The 22265-nt window shown below is 39.6% G+C and overlaps 1 protein-coding gene across 1 annotated transcript in view; it reads left to right on the forward strand.

Annotated features, from left to right (window-relative positions):
- Nucleotides 1-22265, forward strand: part of SPTLC1 (serine palmitoyltransferase long chain base subunit 1) — a 50639-nt gene that overhangs the window by 18780 nt on the left and 9594 nt on the right. Inside the window, exons 6-11 of the mRNA XM_041745500.1 lie at nt 1676-1808; nt 8655-8784; nt 12473-12562; nt 18882-18989; nt 21104-21199; nt 21544-21640. Of these exons, the coding sequence (XP_041601434.1) occupies nt 1676-1808; nt 8655-8784; nt 12473-12562; nt 18882-18989; nt 21104-21199; nt 21544-21640 (654 nt within the window). The remainder of the gene's footprint in view (nt 1-1675; nt 1809-8654; nt 8785-12472; nt 12563-18881; nt 18990-21103; nt 21200-21543; nt 21641-22265) is intronic.

Consider the following 22265-nt stretch of genomic DNA (forward strand, 5'->3'; position numbering starts at 1 on the left):
GATGGGATATAGTCATCTTAACTTTGTTACTATAAAATCCCACACTTATGTAATGTTGATGGCATTGTACAATGACTGTGACCTTTCGATAATGGACATCAAACAACACTTCGTTTGCTTTTTGTAACAGACTCAGTTGACATATATTTATAAATAGGAAGAAGTGTCTTTGGTCTTTTATGTCTACTTGTCTTAGAGGAATTGTGAAAATGAGTTGTTTATCCTATTCCAACCAAGTAATAATAAAATCTATCCTAAAAAGTAGATGAGGGAAGTCCAGTAATCTCAGTTCATTTAATAATCAAACGTGCAGTGACTGTCACATAAAGACAGGTAGTCTGATAAGCACAGGGTGAGGAGAAACACAGTGTGTGTGCCACCTGACAGTGACACCACAGAGAGAGGCAGGTGGCCACTGGTGTAGAACTCCACACCCAGGGGAAGCTATCAGGCCTAGTCTGACCTTCAGCCTCCTGGCCAGAAGCACGTTGATCCTTTCTACACTCAGAAGTACAGCACATGGGCCATGATTACTGACTGAAGACTGAGAGCACATGATTGTAAGCTGAGGGTGTGGGTGGGGGAACTAGCTACCGGACCCAAGATGGCAGGATGCATGGGTGTCATAAACTAAACCCCAATTGATGAGAAGAGACATACAATGAGGAATCCAAAAATTTAGCAGCAATACCCAGAAAATAAAATAAAGCACACTTTATGTGTATGCTTACCTTACGCTTGCCAGGGCATGTGGCAGGACTCTGGTTTGTTGTCCAGGATTGGGTCCTGCTGTAGTTAAAAGAGCTAAAGGAAGTTTTAAAAATCCTCTTCTCTGCTGGGTATTGCCTCATTTTAGGACTACTTTGAAGTTTTCAGATTCAAAGCTGGTCAGTTCACTGTTGATTCTAGACCTCGCTGGGCCCTCTATGCCAGGGCATGCAGCCTCGTGGCTGAGCCTGGGAAGGGGAGTGGCGGTAGAGAACCATCACAGGAAGAGAGAGGAGTACCAGTTTCACAAGCACGGTCCTTCCCGGCTATTACATCAACATTCTTTTCAAGCGGGTCTGTAAAATACTGCATTTCTCTTTGTGCTGTACATTTGAAGTCCCCATTACACTTAAGAAAAAATTGAGACAGAAAAGTCAGTGCTCCTCAGTGATAGGTGCACAGGTGTGTGCTGGTGCAGCTATAAAAAGGGAGCACTGTCTTGATGCAGAGTATATGGGGTTATTTTACTCTTTTCCTTTTAAAAGCTGGACACCAGTTTTCTTAATGTCTGGTATGGTGCCTTCTGCTAAAATGCAAAAAGGCTTTAAAAATGTGTCACATGTTGGTAGAGCCTCAGTGTGATTGGGTGAGGGAAGTTAAAGCAGGTAAAGTCACAGCCTTGAATCCCAGCTAGAATGACATAGAAGCAAAACCCAGAATTGGAGCCACCCCACTAATGCATTGTAAGGACAGATGAGTAGCTAATTCTGTTCTCAGGTTTTAGAAATAGTTTTGGCCCAGAATTACCTAAACAAATGTATAATTTTTAACTCAAAAACAGTATCATTTTGGCCATGAGGTGACAGTATTACTAAACTAAACTGGTTGCATTATTTTCTTTATTCTTTACTTAAAGAAAAAGAATTGGAAGGTGTTTTAACCATGTAATATAACCATCTTATTATAGATGTTCACTTGGATTTGGAAGACCGCCTGGCAAAATTTATGAAGACAGAAGAAGCCATTATATACTCCTACGGATTTGCCACCATAGCCAGTGCTATTCCCGCTTACTCTAAGAGAGGGGACATTGTGTTTGTGTGAGTAACTTTACCCATCTTTCTAATCAGAGTTTCTTTAGAAAGAATGGTGCTCTTCCCAGAGAATTCCTTCCTTAGATCTTATCTGCCCTCAGTAGTGCTGACTTTCTGTTGTTTAAAGAAATACAAAGTAACTGCAGTGAAGTAATTGTGCAGCATTGATAAGACTGTCACTAGAAAGATGCCTAAAGCATTTTTTTTTTTTACTGATTAGTTTCATTTGTTGCTATTGGGAAAGCCAGACTTATCCTGGGTGAGGCCCCTGCCCTCGCTTCCCTCTGAGGTTCTGTGATACTGTGGTGTCCTTGAGAGTCCATGGTCCCCTCCCACAGGGTCACCCAGATTACCTGGCAAAGTCCTCCACTGCTCACCGCCCCACCCTGAGTCCTTGTCTCTTGGTAAGATCACAGAAGCCACGAGCAAATCTGCACACTCGAGCACACAGGCACTGGCAACGCCACTTTTGTGGAGAGCAGAGAGCAGTAGGGTGGAGCAGAGCAACTGGCTACATCCACCGCAGCTCCAGCCCAAGCCTCTGTCCTCTTTTGAGTGGACTAATAAGTGACTTTTAATTTGAGGTCTCAAATTTACTTTTGTTTCCTCTTTTCCTTTTTAATATCTTAGCCAGAATAATCTTTTTTAAAAATGCTATCTGATTATGTCATGCTTAAGAACTTCTGTTGTTCCTGAAATAAAGTTTCCAGTCCTTGTTACCATCTTCTGCACTCTGGACTACTTTTTCAGGCTCATGTTGTAACCCTTTCTTCAGGTGCTCATTCTTTAGCCTCATCGGCCCTGGGTGCTAGTTTCCTCTCGCTCTAGGGCCTATGCACACACCAGTCCCTATGCCTACTGTACGCCTGCTCATCCTGCTCACATATCACCTCTGTAGGGAAGCCCTCCCCAACCTCTCAGACCAAGCCAAGACCTCAGCTGCATGTGGAGAAAATCTTACAGCCAGAGGAGTTTGCTGTTCTTGTGAATCTATGATCAAATGGGTGCTCATACTGCCCATCAAAGTCCCTCTGCTCCTCAGGACTCCCATAGGCACATGTGTACCTGCACCTGCACACATACCCACACAACCTCCGTGTTCTCTGCTCATCTTGCCTCAGACTCACCGTGTTCTTCTTTTGTCGTGCTTTCATCAGTCTATGCTAGTTTATTGCCCAGGATAGCATTTGCTGTTCAGCTGTGCTCAGTAAGCACCAGCTCAGTGAATAAATAAGATTGGCACTTAGAAGCAGAGTCTGAGTGGCCAGTGGTCCAGCTTCCTGTGGCCCATAAACCATCCTCCTGCGTCTCACTGGTGGGCTCCTGCTGGTGCAGCAAGCCAGCTCTGCCTGGGCTTTGGGGAGCGTGCAGCCCCTCCTTCTCCCCAACCCTGCAGCAGCCTGGAAACACTGACAGACGGCCAGAGCCAAAGTGAACATTTCCCAATGTGACCATGAAAGCAGGATTCTCTTAATGTTTTACATGTTAATTAAAAAATCAAATAAGACTCCTCACAACTGAAGCTGCTGATTTAAACTGTATCTCTAGGTTTTTTCTAGTTAACAGTTGCAGACAACCAGTGCTTTCGGTGTCATTTAATGCAAGCACCTCACTTGCAGATCTTTTTTTAATTTTAAGCCCCTGAAACGTATAGTTATAGCTGAACGTGTGTACTTCCTTTGTCAGACCACGAATAAGGTCTTGTCTTCTCCAGTTTAAATGCTGGGAGGCCCAGGCCACGCTCACCCCCACATGTAGATGCCATATCTAAGAACTTCAGTTGCTACTCAGGCAGCTTAATTATTCTCTTACACTTAATTTTAAATATCCTGCCCAGAATTCATTCATAACTAGGAACACTAGAGGTAATGATAAATTATTTGATAAATTTATTAGGCCTAGGCCATATGTCCGGGGCTTAATTTTTTCCTCTTTGTAAATAGTGGTAAAGCTGTGCCAGCAGGCATCTCAGCACAGTGGATCGTCATGTGCTAAGTTTGTCCCTGTCACTGCTAAGTCTGTGTGCACGTTACTTCATGTACCCTCTTTTAATAGGATATTTTATATTGAGGTAATTGTAGATTCATACACGTTTATGACAAATAATACAGAGATTCTGTGCGCCCTTTACCCAGTTTCCCCCAGTGGTTACTTCATAGCTGAGATATTGGCATGGATAAAGTCAGGATACAGAACACTTCCGTCACCACAAAGATCCTTCATGTTACCACACATGTAGGGTCCCCCTTCCCTCCCTACTGCTTATCCCCTGGCAGCCACTAACCTGTTTTCCCTTTTTGTAATGTCATTTCAAAATTGTTAATACAAGTACGGTCATACAGTAAGTAACATTTGGGGATTCACTTTTTTCACTCGGCTTTAGTTGTCTGGAGATCCATCCATGTCGAATGGATCAAGAACCCACTCCTTTTCATTGTTAAATCATATTTCATGGCTCATAGGCACCACAGTTGGCTGGATCATTCACCTATTAAGGACATCTGAGCTGTTTCCTGTCTGGAGCTATAACAAAGCTGCTGTGAATACTTATGTACAGGTTTTCTCTAAAAATAAATTTTCATTTCTGCAGGATGTAAGCCAAGGAGTACAATTGCTGGGTCATATGGTATTACATAATTTTTTGAGAAATTGCCAAACTGTTTTCCAGAGCAGCTGTACCATTTTACATTCACATAAATAATATATAAGTGATGCGTTTTCTCCACATCCTCAGAAACATTTGATGTTGTCATTTTTAAAATTTTAGCCATTTTGATAGGAGTGTAGAGATATCTTACTGATAGGAGAGAGATCTTAATTTATATTTCCCTGATGGCTGGTGGTGGATGTTTACTTTTTTTGGACTTTGGTCTTGGCATCAGGAGACTTTTCCATAACATCTATTGGGATTCCCTCTTGTATTTGCTAGAGAAATTGTATAAAATTACCATTAATTCCTTAAATATTTGGTAGACTTCTCCAGTAAAGCCAGCTGGGCTTTATTTTTTGGAAGTATTTTAATTATGAACTCAATCTCCTTACTTCTTAAAGGCTGGTCAAATGATGAATGTCCTATTGATAAGATGTTTGGTGTTTTTCAAGGAATTGGTTCATTTCTTCTCAGTTGTCAAACTTCTATATTTAGTGTTAATTATACTATTTCCTTATTCTTCTAATGTCTGCAGAGCCTGAAAATGATCACACATTTCATTCCTATCTGGTAATCTGTCTACTCTTTATAGTCAGTTTTGCTACTGGTGGTCAATTTCATTTATCTTTTCAAAGAATCCGCTCTTTGTTTCACTGATTGTTCTCCACTGTATTTTTGTTTTCACGTCTATTGCTTTCTGGCATTATTTCCCACCATTTTCTCTCTCTCTCTCTCTCTCTCTCTCTTTTTTTTTTTTTTGGTTTCTTTTTGCTCTTCTTTTTTGCTAGGTTCTTTAGTTGGAAGTTTTGATTGTTGATTTGAGACTTTTTTCTAATGTGTTAATGCTGTGTACTACGGAAGTGCTCCTGTAGCCTTGTCCCACACACCTTGGTGTGTTTATTTTCATTTTCATTTATTTCAGTGTATTTTATTTTCCTTTAAACTCTCTTTGACCCACAAATTATTTAGAAGTGTGTTTAGTTCCAGGTGCTTGGAGATTCTAAATTTGTTGCAGTTTGTGTCATGGCCCATGATGTGGTCTTTTTCGGAATGTGTTCCCTAGTCACTTAAAAGAATATTCAGACATTGTTCAGTGACTGTTTTATAAATGACACTTAGATCTTCTTTTGTCTTTTTTTTTGTTTTTTAAGATTTTATTTATTCATGAGAGACACAGAGAGAGGCAGAGACACAGGCAGAGGGAGAAGCAGGCTCCTCGCAGGGAGCCCGATGCGGGACTCGATCCCAGGACCCTGGGATCACACCCTGAGCCGAAGGCAGATGCTCAACCGCTGAGCCACCCAGGCATCCCAACAATTAGATCTTAGTTGATGGTGGTTTTGAGGTCAAATCTGTCCTTGCTGATTTTCTGTCTAGTAGTTCTACAGTTACTATAGTTGTGATTTATCGATTTTTCCTTTCACTTATTTCAATTTTTGTTTCTCATCTTTTGTAGCTCTGTTGTTTGGTGCAGATTTTCTTGGTTAATTGATCCTGGTTATCACTATGTGATTTTCTCTGTCTCTGGTAATTTTCTTCATTTCCAAGTCTACTTTATCAGATATTAACATAGGCACTTCTGCTTTCTCTTGATGAATGTTGGCATGGTTTATTTATTGTATATATTATATATACATCCACTACTACATTATTATATATCTTCTTGTATATTTTCTTATAGGCAGGATATTTTTGGGCCGTGTTTTAATTCATTCTGCCAATCTTTGTCTCTAAATTGTGTATTTTGGCCATTTACATTTAAGGTAATTATTGGATATATGAGGACATTATATTTTTTGTTTCTTATTTGTTATCTTTTTTTTGTTTTTCTCTTGGTTTCGTCATTTTATCAGCTCAGGTACCTTCCTTCCTTTACCTTCCTTTACCTTCCTTCACATTCCTCTGCTCTCCTTGTTTATAATCCTTTTAAGTATTTCCTTCGCATACATTGAAAACCACATCAGACAGTGCTATAATTTTTACTTAAGTCATCCAAAGTAATTTAGAAAACTCAGGAAGGTAAGAAAAACCTAGTGTATTTGTTCATACTTTTTACTTACTGTGTTCTTTCTTCCTGCCTGACAATCTAAGATTCTTTTGTTTTCTTATTTTTTTCTGTAGAGAGCTTCCTTCAGCCATTCCTTTAGAGGAAGTCTGCTGGGGACATTTTAGTTTTTCCTTTAGGGGGTACCTTGGATCCCTTCTACTCCTAAAGGATCTTTTTGCTTGTTATATAGAATTCTTGGTTCAGAGTTCTCCTCTTCCAAGTATTTGGAACAGAGTGACATGTTTTTCTGATCGCCATGATTTCTGATGAGAAATTGGTGGCTCAAATTATGTGTCATTTTAGGGGAGCTATTTTCAAGATTTTCTCTGTGTCATTCGTTTCCAGAAGCTTTACTGTAATCTTGGCATTTATTTGTTTGAGTCTACCTATATGAATTTCGTTCAGCTTCTTTATAGGTTTCAGCTTCTTACCACATCTGAGGCATTGTCAGCCCTGATTTCTTTGACTCCCTGTTCAGCCTTACCCTCTCCTCTGTCTGTCCCCAGGACCCCACTGAGGCCAATGTGGCATGTTTTGTGGTAGTTCCACAGGTCCCCGAGGTTCTGTTCTTTGGCGCTTGTTTCTCTCTGGTTTACTCATGTTGACTAGTTTCTGTTGTTACGTCTGTCCATTCTCGGATTTTCCTCTGTCTTGCCTACCAGCTCTCAGCCACTATACTTTTTCTTTTGGTCATTGTGTTTTTCATTTCTAGTTTTCCCATGGGATTCTTGGTCTCCTGTTTCTTTGCTGAGACTTCCTGTTTTTTCACTTGTTGCAAGCATGGTCCTAAGTGCTCACTGGAACCTTTTTGTCATGACAGCTCCAAAGTCATTATCAGGTAACCCTGACATCTGTCAACTCAATATTGGTATTTGTTCATCATTTTCTTTCATCCTGTTATTTCAGGTTCTTGTTACAACAAGTGATATTTGAAATCAGGACATTTTATTATGTATTCAATTTATGCTTTATTGAAACTTAACGTTTTAGTTGGCTTTCCCTATCACTGTTCCATTAGGGGCAGGGGGGCACTACTGCCTCATTACCACCAGATAGAGTTACAAGTTCAGGGTCCCCATTCTGCCTCCACTGACCCCAGGGTGGGGGTGTTCTCACTTCCACTGGTGTTAATGAAAGTCCTACTCTGCCCTGAGCCTCCTCTGACACAGCCCAAGCTAGAAAGAGGAGGGTACCCCTCTCTGCAGGGGAGTGGAGGTTTGGGCTCTCCATGTGCTCTTCACTACCACCATGAGGGCCACTTGGTACCATCTCGCAGGGATAAAAGTCCCGGATCCCTTCTCTGATACAACCATGGCAGTTGTTGGGGTGCCTCTTAGCTTTGTGAGGTTCAGAATCTAGGTACCCTTCAGCCTCTGCTGGTGTGTGTAGGAGGGGTGGGCCCAGGTTTTTCTGTGGCTTGGCAGCAGTCGAGTGCTTTCTGCTTGCTGGGCCTCCCCCTTTCTGTCCCTTTGGCCACAGAGAGCAGGCTTCTGTGAGAACATTTTTGCCTGTGCCCCTTGGCACTTCCATTTGGCCAACTTTGTCAGCTCCAAGTAAGAGAAGTCCACGAGACGTCATTTCTCAGGTCCTTGGCCTATCTCACCTTACCACTTTTCAGAGTCTTTTATGTTTGTTTTATATGTAATATATTTTTAAATAATACAACTTAATTTCAAAAAAAAATTCCCTCCCCGATTAACCCCATTTAGAAGATCTTACTGAAGTTTCATCTGCAAGACCCAGGGTCAAATCAGTATCACTTCTCTTGGCAAAGGCATGTCAAGTTTGTGCTGGTCAAAATCTGTGACCCTGCTGAGGGTGAGATCACCGGTGTTTTATGTGTTTATCAGAAAGAGAAAATTGCTGTGGGTGAACAGACATGCTATCCATAGTCAGATACTTGCGGAATTCTGAGAGGGTTAAATTCAGCAGGGGTGTGTTTCGTCGAGTAGAATCAACATGGTAGCTATGTGAAAAGCACTTGCAGAGTCAAATGCAAACAATGGTGTGTAAGTGGTCAAACGTGTTTTATTGATTTGCCATGCTCAGGTTAACAAGTGGATGTTGGTCAACTTACAAAAACATGCATTCCTTTTCTGATAATGTTGACAAGGCCGTTTAAAACCCCAATTTGGTGTGTCTCTCTTCCTTGCAGAGATAGAGCTGCCTGCTTTGCCATTCAGAAAGGATTACAGGCATCACGTAGTGACATTAAGTTATTTAAGCATAATGATATGGCTGACCTGGAGCGCCTACTAAAAGAACAAGAGATGGAAGATCAAAAGGTATGATTCTTTTGAAGAAAATTATACAGTTCTTTTGTACTTGCTAACCAGCTAAATTATATATGAAATGGTAATTTGTCATGAAAACTTGCCTGCGGATCACATTTGGATATGAAGTGAGGGCATTTCTGCTTATTAAACGCACTCCGTGTTGGAGAGCCAAGCCTGATTGTAATTGCCTCATCGTTGCCATAATTACATATGGCAGCTTTGAGAAGAGGTAATGTAGGCAGCTTTCTAAAAGAGAAAAACAGTGTGTGTGTTGGGGGATTGGGGGTGTACTCTGCACTCTACAGAAGTAACACCAGAATGCATTAGTGTGGTGATGAGATGTACCTTGTGAATTCAAAACAAGTTTATTTATAACAGAATAAATCATGTATCAATTAACTGGAAGAAACAGTGACAGCAGATCCTAATACATGAGTTTATGAACAAAGTGACTGTCTCCCTCCAGACACCTTCCCCTGGGAGCTCTGAGCAGCTATTGCCTGCAGGAAACAGTGACCCCAGCCTGATTTCCGTCCACGGCGCAGCCTGTGGGCACCTCCCCTTCCCAAGCACATGCACAGGTGTAGACCTCTAAGGGGCAGACATTGGGGATGGAACCAGCTCCTTGGTGTTCCCATCAGAGTGCAGCAGTGGGGAGGTGCCCAGAGCATCACTGGTAGAGTTGTCACTCACTTCCCTGATGACACGGTTGGAGAAGGCAATTCTGATCTGTGGCTCTGCAGCACGAACTGTTGGTTGTGTGGGGACTGTACACAGCCTGGGCACCACATCCTTCATCACAAACACTACTTTCCAGAGGACTTTTCCAGGGCAGCTCATTCATTACCAGAGTAATGGATAAAAAAATACACATCATGTTCCTTAATTTCATTAATTTTCATTCTTCCAGATAAGATACATGCATTATTCCTTTAAGATTCTGTTGTCTTTACTTAGGTGATGGCCTAAGAGGAGCGCTTGATGAATACACACTTTGTCCTGATGAATATGCATAGACTCTCACTATTTGATGATAGATATGCTGTAGGCGAATGTTTCATAGTTATATAATTTAGAAAAATCTGTCAGGAAAGTCTTAGAACTGACTGTTCCACTGATGAATTTCTTTTGACAAATTGTAAAAAGATGTCCCATATTCTGATTCAGTAATAGAATGCTACCAGATTGGAGAACTTGGACTTGAAAATGTGACCAATGAACCAGTCTTCTGTGGAGTATATTTTCCCAAGGGAGTTTGTATTCATTTGGAAAATAGGTTTTGTGTGTGTGTGTGTGTGTGTGTGTGTGTGTGTGTGTGTGTACGCATGCATATTTGTTTTATGAGATTTATCATCTGTAGAGCTTTTTTTTTTTATGAATGACAAAATTCTCTTGAAATCTATTTCCATTTTACAGTTTTTATCTTTTTTACTAAATAATTTATACCACATTTTCCTGGCAGGGGTAGGATTTCTAAATAACATTACATTTTGGTTTTTGGAAAGAATTTTTTTTCAATTTCATTTTCACATTAGTACTAATGCCCAGTTTTTAAATATTTTCTACTTTAGATGTTCATCTTTTATTCGAAAGTGAATTAAAATACTGTGATTTCATCCAGGTTCCGAACAAGCATTTTGTGTCAGTTTTTTAAATAGTTCACAGATGTTTTTTTCATTCTCTTTCATACAGGATTCTCTTATTCTATATTAATTTTTCTTTTAGAAAAGGACAGTAGGTAGAAACAGTTCTTGGGAGAAATACAAATAAATGTGAGCAAGTGAAAAATACTTGTGTCTCCCTAAGAATTAACAAAATTAGGCAAGGAGGTTTCACCTGTCCGATTAGGGAACATTTTTCATAATAATAACCCATGCTGGCACTGGTCTGTGTACAGGAACAGAGGCCCTCCCATAACTTTGGGGAGAGTGCCAGTTGGCACAGCCTTTCTAGAGGGTAAATGGGCAAAGATATTCCAGAATTCTTTTTTTTTTTTTTTTTTAAAGATTTTATTTATTTAATCATGAGAGAGAGAGAGAGAGAGAGAGGCAGAGACACAGGCAGAGGGAGAAGCAGGCTCCATGCAGGGAGCCCAACATGGGACTCGATCCCAGGTCTCCAGGATCACGCCCTACGCTGAAGGCGACATAAACCGCTGAGCCACTCAGGCTGCCCTATTCCAGAATTCTTAAATGTCTGTACCCTTGGACCTATATCTGGTTTGCTGTCTTTAGAAAAGAATCAGAAGTGGTGTTAAAAACTATAAAAGATACTCACAACGTGATGTAAAAAAGCAAAAGGAAGGAAACGGCCTGCATCTAGCATTGGAGGAATAGTTACTATATAGTATATCCATAGGTAGAATAGTACATCTCCATTGAAATCATGTTTTCAGTAATATGAATTAAAATAATTTTTTAAAACTCAGATCCTAACACTATTGCAGTACAGTCCTGATTTGAACCAAGTCATTTATAAAGATACATCTTCATGAGAAAGACCAATGTTATCAATGTGTGGTGTAACTACTTTGTTAAAAATTTTGTGCGCTTTCCCATTTCCCAAGAATTCTATATTGAATATTTTTTAAGTCATAATAAAAATACTTGATTTTGGAAAGGTAGGGAGAGGCTCAGCTCTCCTCATATCCTCACCCATGACCCCTGGCAAACCTGTGGCATTTGAGTATAAGTTCAGAACAGAGTGAGGATGGCCGCTGTACTTGTGCATACTTCGGCAGCAGACAGGCTTCTGAGTGTTGCTGCTGTGGATTCTAAAATGTCCCCAATTAGAAGCTTTAGAGGCAAGAAACCTTTGAGTAGGAAGATGGTGTGAACTCTGGCTGTGGATCTCAATATTTTTTCAGCCCCACACACCTGAAGCGTCTACATATTCACCAGTGTGAGTGCTTTACTATCAGTGACTTGCCATCAGTGAGATGTTTGAAATAGCCCCTCTGCCACCACCTCAGACATGCCTGGAGGAGGTCATAGTTGAGTTTTACTTTACCCAGTAGTAAGGAAGGAGAGGATTTTATCTGCTATTTGGTAGATGAAGATGAGCACGGTTTGCCTATTTAACTTTTTATCCTGGAAAATCTCCACTGCATTCAAAGGAAGCACAGTAGTATAAGAAGCCCCTGTACCCTTCTCTCAGCTTTGTTATCAACATCCTGCCGTTCTTGTATCGTCCGAGCCTCTTCCAAACTCCCCACCTCATCTCTGTGATGATGGCCATCATCATTTTAGTTCTTTCTGTTTTTAGATAAACTTTTTAAGACATTGAAGTGAGCAAATCCTAGCCATACATCTTGATAGATTAATAACCCCAGTGTCATGGCCTTTCTATGACCTAAAACATGCCCATCTCCCCAGAAATTTCCCTCAGGCCCCTTCTCAGTTATTCTGGGTTTGGAGGGGTTTGTTTGTGTTTCAGTATACTCCGAGGGCCTACACTTGTGTGTGCATGCATGTGTGTGGTCACCTAGTTGGTTGTGCGAACTGAAAAACACAAGAGAAGAAAAGCACTGTTCTTTGTCTCAAAATAACAGGGGTATGAAACCTTGAACTTGAAACTTACCCAGACTGTTACTTACTCAGATGGATAGATCTTATCAGGTCGAGTGCTCGGGAGCATCTAACAGCGTCTGCATTTGGAGCTACTGAAATTTCATATGTCTTTTTCTTTTCTTCTAAAGAATCCTCGCAAGGCTCGGGTCACACGACGTTTCATTGTAGCAGAAGGGCTGTATATGAATACCGGAACTATCTGTCCTCTTCCAGAACTGGTAAGCAACTGTGTTTACTCAGTATTTTAGTACTTGGACTGTGGGGCAGTAATGCTTTTTGTTTATGAACTTTTATAGCATCTAACATCTTCATTGCTTTGCACAATAGGTACCATAAGTATGTTCTGACCATACCAGGGAAGTAGATTAACATTACATGGAAACCCTTGTCTTTATTTTTTTTTTTTAGGATTTTATTTATTTATTCATGAGAGGCAGAGGGAGAAGCAGGCCCTCTGTGGAGCAGGGAGCCCAATGTGGGACTTGATTCCAGGACCATGGGATCAGGACCTGAGCCAAAGGTATACAGTTAACTGACTGAGCCATCCACGTGCTGCCAGCCCTGGTCTTTAAAGAATAATCAGGGGGAGCCCCCGTGGCTCAACAGTTTAGTGCCACCTTCAGCCCAGGATGTGATCCTGGAGACCAGACCCGGGATCGAGTCCCATGTCAGGCTCCCTGCATGGAGCCTGCTTCTCCCTCTGCCTGTGTCTCTGCCTCTCTCTCTCTCTATGCCTCTCATGAATAAATAAATAAAATCTTTTAAAAATAAATAAGTAAATAAAAATAAAAAATAATCAAATACATTTACCTTAAGTATGCCTCTCATGAATAAATAAATAAAATCTTTTAAAAATAAATAAGTAAATAAAAATAAAAAATAATCAAATACATTTACCTTAAGTATACAGTTTTTTTGGTTTGTTTAAAGATTTTTATTTATTTTATTTGAGAACAAAAGAAAGCACAAGTGGTGGGGAGGGGCAGAGGAAGAGGGAGAAGCAGGGAGCCTGACAGGACCAAGGACCCTTAGATCATAATCCGAGCTGAAACCAAGAGTTGGATGCTTAACCAGCTAAATCACCCAGGTGCCTCAAAACTCAGTTTTTTTTAACAGGGAAGGTAATATACTGGTTTTGTTTATTTATTTTAATTTTATTTAGATTCAATTAACATATAATGTATTATTGGTTTCAGAGGTAGAGGTCCGTGATTCATCAATTTTATATAACACCCAGTGCTTAAAAAAAAAAAAAAAACAGTGCTCTTTGCATCACGTGCCCTCCTTAATGCCCATCACCCAGTTACGTCATCCCTCCACCACCACCCCTCCAGCAACCCTCTTCCTATGAAGAATCTCATGGTTTATCTCCCTCTCTGATTTCATCGTCTTTTATTTTTTTCTCCTTTCGCTATGATCCTCTGTTTTGTTTTTTTGTTTTTTAAATTTCACATACAAGTGAGGTCATATAATTATCTTTCTCTGATTGACTTATTTCACCTCAGCATAGTATCCTCTAGTTCCATCCACAATATACTGTTTTTAGAAACCATGACTATTGAGATTTCTTTTTCATTGAGGTGAAATTCACATAAGATAAAATTAGCCATTTTAGAGAGTAAGTTCTAACATTTAGCATCGGCACCGTGGTATGCAACCATCAGCTCTCTAGTTGCCTCCCAAGAAGACCCCTGCCCACTAAACAGTCAGTCCTCATTTCTCCCTGCCTGTGGCCCCTAGCAACCACCAGTCTGCTTTCTGTCTGTGGATTTACCTAGTCTGGATATTTCTGATAAATGGGATCATATAACATGTGACCTTTTGTGTCTGGCTTCCTCCACTTGCCATGTTTTCATAGCTCATCCCGTTTTAGCATGTATCAGTCCTTCATTCATGAACCTTTTAATGCCAAATAATAGTCTGTCATGTGGACCTGTTGCATTATCTATCTATGGACAGAGATTTGGGTTGTTTCTGCTTTCTGGCTGTTATGAGTGCTGCTATGAACACTTGCTATGAACAAGTATTTGTTTGAATCCCTGTTTTCAGTTTTTTTTTTTTAATTTTATTTTATTTATTCATGAGAGACACAGAAAGAGAAAGAGAGGGGGGGGGGGGCGGGGGCACAAGGAGAAGCAGGCTCCATGCAGGGAGCCCGATGTGGGACTCGATCCTGGGTCTCCAGGATCATGCCCTGGGCCGAAGGCGGCGCTAAACCACTGAGCCACCTGGGCTGCCCTGTTTTCAGTGTTTTTGTGTATATTCTTGGCAGGACAGTTGCTGGGTCAAATGGTAATTCTGTGTCTCACTTACTGAGGAACTGCCTGACTGTTGTCCCCAGAAGCTGCAACATTTTACATATCCCCATCCACAGTGGAGGAGAGTTCCAGTTTCTCCACATCCTCATCACTCATTTGGTTTTTTTTTTTTTTCAGTTTTTGCCATGTGAAGCACATGGTTTTGATTTGCATTTCCCAAAGGACTAATGATGTTGAACCTCTTTTTTTTTGTTCATTTGTATATATTTGGAGAAATGTCTTTAGAGGTCTTTTGCCCTTTTTAAAATGGATTGTTGTCTTTTTACTGTTAAGTTATGAGTTCCTTATATATTCTAGAAACTAGACCCTTACCAGATATATGATTTGCAAATATTTTTCCAATTCTCTAGGTTATCTTTTCACATCTTTGATTAGTGTCCTTTGATGGACTGAACTTTTTAATTTTGGTGAAGTACACTTTATCTAGTTTTTTGTTGCTTTTGTATTTGGTGTCCTAAGAAATTTGTTGTCAAATCCAGGGTCGTGAGGATATACCCTTATGTTTTCTTCTAAGAGTTTTATAGTTTTAGCTTTTATTTTAGGTCTCTGATCCATTTTGACTTAATTTTTGTATGTGCTATGAGCCATGTGTCCAGCTTCATTCTTTTGCATGTAGTTACCAGTTGTCCCTGTACAATTGTTGAAGAAACTATTATTTTCCATTGAATGGTCTTATTAGCACCCTTGTCAAAAATCCATTGACCATAGAGAGATGGGCTTATCTCAAGTCTGTTCCACATCTGTATGTCTAGCCTTATGTCACTATCACACCATCTCAATTACTGTAGCTTTATAGTAAATTTTGCAATCAAGACATGTGAATTCTCCAACTTTGTTCTTTTTTAATAAGATTGTTTTGGTTCTTTGGGGTCCCTAGAAATTCCATTGGAAGTTTAGGATCAGCTTTTCCATTTCTGTAAAAAAAAAAAAAAAATGCCATTGAAATTTTGATAGTGATTGTATTGAATCAGGATTGGATTGGATCTATAGATTGTTTTGGGAAGGATTTCCACCTTAATTAATTCTTTGAATCCGTGAACACAAAAGTATTTCCATTTATTTAGATCTTTCATTTCTTTCAGCAGTGTTTTGTGACTTTTACTATCTCTTTGGTTAAATTTATTCCTAAGTATTTTATTCTTTCTGATGCTATTATAAATGGACCTGTTTTAGGGGTTGTTAACTGCTAGTTTATAGAAATACAATAAAAAATACTGATTTAGTAGAGTTGTTTTATTTTTTATTTTTATTTATTTCTTTTTTTTAAGGATTTTTCTTTTAATATAATTTCTACACCTAACATGGGACTCAGACTCACAACCCTGAGATCAAGAGTTGCATGCTCCACTGATTGAGCCAGCCATGTGCTCCTGATTTTGTGTTTTGATCTTGTATCATGGAACTTTTGCTGAACTTACTATAACTCAAATAGTATTTTTGTGGATCTTATCCTATACATAAAACTCCTATAATCTACGAACAGAGATAGTTTTACTTCTTCCTTTCCAATTTGGTTGTCTTTTATTTGTTTTTCTTGTCTGATTGCTCTGGCTAAAACTTCCCATACGATGTTGACTAGGAGTGGCAAGAGGGAGCAGCTTTTCAGGCTGCCACCATGGAGTATGATATTAGCTGTGGGTTTTCTATAAATGCTCTTTATCAGGTTGAGAAAGTTCCCTCCTCATCCTAATTTGTTGAGTATTTATACCATAAGAGATTTGGATTTTGTCAAATGCTTTTTCTGCATTGGTGGATGAGTTGATCATGTGATTTTCCTTCATCCTATTAATATAGTTCATTTTCCTTTTTTTTTTTTTTTTTATTTATTTGTGATAGTCGTACAGAGAGAGAGGGAGGGGCAAAGACATAGAGGGAGAAGCAGACTCCATGCACTGGGAGCCCGACGTGGGATTCGATCCCGGGTCTCCAGGATCGCGCCTTGGGCCAAAGGCAGGCGCCAAACCGCTGCGCCACCCAGGGATCCCCTATAGTTCATTTTCCTATGTTGAACCCTTGCATTCAGCCACTGAAATGTGAATCTATAAGTCCATCATTTGAAAGAGGATTCAGAATAAGGATTTCATATCTTGTTTTTAAAGCTTTTCACTGTTTCGTGAGGAAATCTAGGTGTATCTTAAGTATAAGTAAAAGAGATGTATTCATTTTCCTGTTCTTCTTTTCGTGTCAAAGACTGATAGAAGGATATGGGAGTGATAGAAGACCAAAAGATACCAGCATTGCATATTTAGGACTATTAATAGTAAAGCAGTACCAATGGATAGATATACAGCCAAACCATGAAACAAATGTAAAGTGTAAGGAATGGGTCAAGTATATATTAGCAATGAGTTTGTAAAGGTTATAGGATACAAATTAGGGTTTGACTTTGGGATTCTTATTTGTTTCACTGATTTGTCTAATTGTGTACCACTATTGTCATGATATAAAATTTTTTCTGAAATATGAATTTTAGAAAATATTCATATAATGTTCCATACATATTAATGATTAGAAAACAGTGTTGAAAAGATAGAATTCTCCCCCAAATTAGCTTATTCTTTGTTAGTAAAAATTCATCTAAATTTAGTGGTTAATAATAGCTGCATTTTAATTCAGTTGTGAAACTGATGACATTCGTATTATTTAGAGATAAAGCAATTAAACATTAGAGGGAGGGCAGCCCAGGTGGTTCAGCAGTTTAGCGCTGCCTTCAGCCCAGGGTGTGATCCTGGAGCCCTGGGATCGAATCCTGTGTCAGGCTTCCTGCATGGGGCCTGCTTCTCTCTCTGCCTATGTCTTTACCTCTCTCTCTCTGGGTCTCTCATGAATGAATGAATGAATGAATGAATGAATATTTAAAAAGACATTAGAGGGAAAAAAAACATCTACAAACATGCATATGTTCAGCTTTCCACTGTGTAAACAAAAAAGTAACATGAAATAATTAGAAGAATCTACAGATAAATATACATCTAAGCCTTTGACAGGAAAAGACTTTCTTACAAGCCTACAATCAAAAAGAAAAACAGATTGTAACGCATATTAAAGCTTTTTCTGATTTAAAAAAAAAGTGCCATAAGTTCAAATTAAAACATAGTACCACAAAGGGAAGAATATGTGCATATCCTCAGGAGTTTTGTGTATAATCACAACAGTATTTAACAGGTAGATTACATGTCTTTATTCCAAGAGATATCTTAATATTTCTCTCTTTAAAAATTGGCATTGTGCTATGTTAGTTAAATTTAGAGCATTTAAAGTACAGTATGTTTTCATCATCGTGGTACAGTTGACCCTTGAACAATGCAGATCCTAGGGGCACTGACCCCCACACAGTTGAAAGTCCACATAACTCTGGATTCCCCCCAAAACTTAACTACCAGTAGTCTCCTGTTAACTGGAAGCCTTATCACATAAATAACTGATGAAAACATATTTTGTAGTCCTTACAGTAAAGTAAGTAGAGAAGAGAAGATGTTAAGAAAATCGTAAGGAAGAGAAAATACAGTGCTGGACGGTATTTATTTAAAAAATCCACATCTCAGCAGACCTGCGCAGTTCAAACCTGTGTTGTTCCAGGGCCACCTGTAGTTATGTTCTAGAAAGTGCACGTACATAGTTATGTTCTATAAATGGGCTGCAAAAATGTCATTTGTTCTCTGCAAGCCTCTGATCACAGCTTTTTCATCAGTTAGTATGTAACCTTGTTTTATGTGTTTTCTGCTCAAAGACACTTTTTTAAACACATATTGTTGGTTCATTCACATTGCACTCAGGGCGGTCAGCACTCTAACTCATGCCTGAACTCAGCTGATCCAACACAACCATTTCTCCCTAAGACACATCATAGCCTTCTGGAGCTTAAGAACACTAGACAGCACTTCAGTGCTGTGTGCAGGGCCATCCTAAAACAAAATCACTAGCAAAAAGTACAAAATCCAAAAAACATGGCAATAAAGAGACCCTGGAAAGGACACTTGTTTATGGTATGAGCTGAAGAAGTCGTCACACTCAGCTGGGAACATGCAGTTTTTGCCGCTTCCCCCTCTGCCTTGCACATAGATTACAAAGAAATTTCAGCCAGTCAGCAAATGCACAAGTACAAATCCACCAGTGTTGGATCTACGTTTTCATTTTTTGTTTAACTTTGTTCTTCCTCGTACAACCTCTAGGGTGCTAATCATCAGTATTTTAAAGTTGTGTTTTGTTTACCACTTAGGTTAAGTTAAAATACAAATACAAAGCAAGAATCTTTCTGGAGGAAAGCCTTTCGTTTGGAGTCCTGGGGGAGCATGGTCGAGGAGTCACAGAACATTTTGGAATCAGTGTAAGTTTTCCTTTTCTGGGACATTTCCTCATATAGAAAACATGCAGTTCGTCCTGCTGCATACATTTCATGGGCACAAGATGATGGTCATCATCAGTGTGCAGGGTCATGCGGTGTGGTATCTGGTACTTTGCTGAGCCTGTAGAGGATCAGCTCAGCCACATCAGAGGCCTCTCCTCCCTCAGAACCTATAACTCACAGTGGCTACTCATACAGTTGTGGTCTGTTTACCTGGTAGTATTTGATCTTAGCTTTCAATGTCTCTTCTCTAGAAACAGGTAAATTTGCCTGCTGTGTTTTTCTGAAAATCAGTAAGAATTCCCTAAAGTAGTTCTTGAGAAAATATTATGGCAGTGAAAGAATGTTCTTTCTAATATTTATAATTCTGAATTCTCCCTTATTTCTGTGTAGGGTATTAGTTATGACTTCTTGAGAGAGAGAGAGTGTCTAAAGCAGTGCTGGTACAGATTACACAAAGCCTCAAGGTCCCAGACAACTGGAGTGAGTTGGTCATGTGTTCTTTTGCTGATTGGAAATGAGTCGCAGCTGCTCCCAGTCTTAATGGTTTATGCCCCTGGAGCCTAAGGGAGGAGCAGTGCCAGCCTGTCCATAGGATCTGTCTTCACCCACCATTGTGTAACTGGTTGAGTTGAAGGGAACTTGCCTGCAAATCCTATGCATAAAAGTTTTACAACCTATGTTAAAAAGTTGAACTAAACATAAAATCACCTTAGATTATCTCCATCCCACTGCCCATATGGTCCAGAGAAAACTGGAGAGCAGACCAAATATCATATGAAGTTAGATTGATGCATACTCCTCAAAGACAGACTGCTGTTTGGTGAGTAAATGCACTGAGGAAAAGTGCAGGATATATGGACTATATTTAGATCCTGATTTCAGCAAATACTGCAAAACACAAGCTTTGTGAGGCAGGTATTTGAACACTGAATATTTGACGATATTAAGAAATTATTCATTTTTTAGGTGTGAAAATAGTTTTGTGATTATGTTTTTAAAGGGGTCTGTATCCTTTAGAAATGCACATGAAATATTTATAGATGAAACCATGTGAAGTCTGGGATTTGCTACAAAAAAATGATGAGGGCAGCAGGGGGCTCTGCATGATACAGGATTGTCCATGAGCTGGTAATTACTAAATCTGGTGATGAGGGACTTATACTCTGTTCTACTTCCATGTGTGATTGAAATATTTCATAATAAAAGGTTTTTTTTTTTAAAAAAAAAAGACTGCACAGATTTCCTTGTTGGGTCTGTGGACCATTTAGAAACCCCCAGATGTGCTCAGACCATTTGTGATCATGACCATTAGTGAGTGCTTTAGAATGGCTGCTGTGTGCCCAGCATGCACCAGGTGCTAGTGCTGGAGCAGAAGGTGAGGGTCAGCAGAGCATGGAGTTGAGAAGATAATGGGGACTCAGAAGCCCACAAGACACACAGTAATTGATTTTATTTTTGAAAAGGTGAAAGGTAAATTTAATACAGGGGTAAAATGCTCAAAACTCTGATAGATTTGTTAGTATTTATCTCAAATACCTTTTAGGGAAAGGCCAGCTGGACTACTACTTAAGCAAGGAAATGATCTTATTTTGTACCTTTGAATATTTTTAATACTAAGCAGTTTTGGATTTCATCTTTTAATTTCTCTTCCTCCTTCCACTGTGAATAAATTGTCCATGCATGATGAAGTGGCCAAAAAGTGTAAAGTGAGACCATTTCAGAGGTGCATTTTGAAACATCCATCCTTGTAGCAATAGATTTTGTATGATTTATCTTTTAATTTGCATGAAGGTAATTTGCTTGAACCAAGGTGTTGATATGCTCAATGCTGAAATTTTGTCTCTAGGCCTGACAGGGGTCTTTTTTTTTTTTAAGATTTTATTTATTTATTCATGAGACAGAGAGAGAGAGAGAGAGAGACATAGGCAGAGGGAGAAGCAGGCTCCATGGAGGGAGCCCGATGTAGGACTCGATTCCGGGTCTCCAGGATCACGCCCTGGGCTGAAGGTGGCGCTAAACCGCTGAGCCACTCAGGCTGCCCTATTTTTTCTTTAAATTGAAGAATAACTACCACTGTCCCACTTTTTTGGCAGATTGATGATATTGATCTTATCAGCGCCAACATGGAGAATTCCCTGGCTTCTATTGGAGGTTTCTGCTGTGGCAGATCTTTTGTAATTGACCACCAGGTGGGTTCTTAAACTTTTTAAAAACAAAAGCAGAAATTGAAACTAGTTGCTCCACTGGTCATGCTGAAAGTTACTCAGCATATAACTTCCAATCCCAGAATTTCATTCTGACTTAATTTATCACAATTTTTATTTAAAAGTCAATTTGTAGAATCACTCAGAATATTTATATTTGAAATTATCTCTTTTTTAAAAAGCCTTATTTGTGTTACATGTATAACTTTTATACATGCATAGATCTTTACACCTTCACCTGAGGTGATGCAGATCTGGTGCCTTTAGGTTTTCTAGCCCACAAAAATGAGAAGCATATTTATGTCTTTAACTTGTTTGTTTCTTCTCAGCGACTTTCTGGCCAGGGATATTGCTTTTCAGCTTCACTACCCCCGCTGTTGGCTGCTGCTGCGATCGAGGCTCTCAACATCATGGAGGAGAATCCAGGTATAATCTTCTGAACCCAGGACAGCAGACATCGCAGTTATGTCAGCCTGGTTGTGGTGTGCTTTTGGAGGAATTAGCTAGAGGCAAAGTGTTTACCAGACAGACCTGTGCATGTGAATGATATTACCTGGTGTTTATATGGAGAATGGCAGTGAAGATGTTGTCTTGCCTGAGATTCAGTGTAGAGCTTCTCCAGCCCAGGAGGCAGAGCCAAAGCCAAAGTGGGACTGGATCCCAGGATGGGCGGAAATGCCAGGAGGAGGAGTCAGCTCTGGGCTGGTTGTCATTTGAGAAGTTAACTGAAGTGTGCTGCTGATGCTCAGTACATATAATTTATAGCTTATCCAGTTTTTCCCTTCAGCCTTTGATTCATTAGTCGATACAAAAGCCAAACCCAGTTTACCAACCATTAAAGCTCCTTTATTTAATGGGCGGGTTTGACTAAATTTCAAATGTGCCTTTAGGCTTTGTTAGTACCTCCTCACAAAGCCTAAAACAGAAATGAAAAAGCAAGCCTTACCTGTTTTTTTTAAATTTGTAAATTGTTAATGGCTTTAATTCAGAGAATCAGGAAATGTGTTTCTGGGTACACATTCATACGCTTGCTTGTCCGAAGGCCTGCTTC

The sequence above is a fragment of the Vulpes lagopus genome, chromosome 2 (assembly GCF_018345385.1).
Source record: "Vulpes lagopus strain Blue_001 chromosome 2, ASM1834538v1, whole genome shotgun sequence".
Taxonomy (NCBI): Eukaryota; Metazoa; Chordata; class Mammalia; order Carnivora; family Canidae; genus Vulpes; species Vulpes lagopus.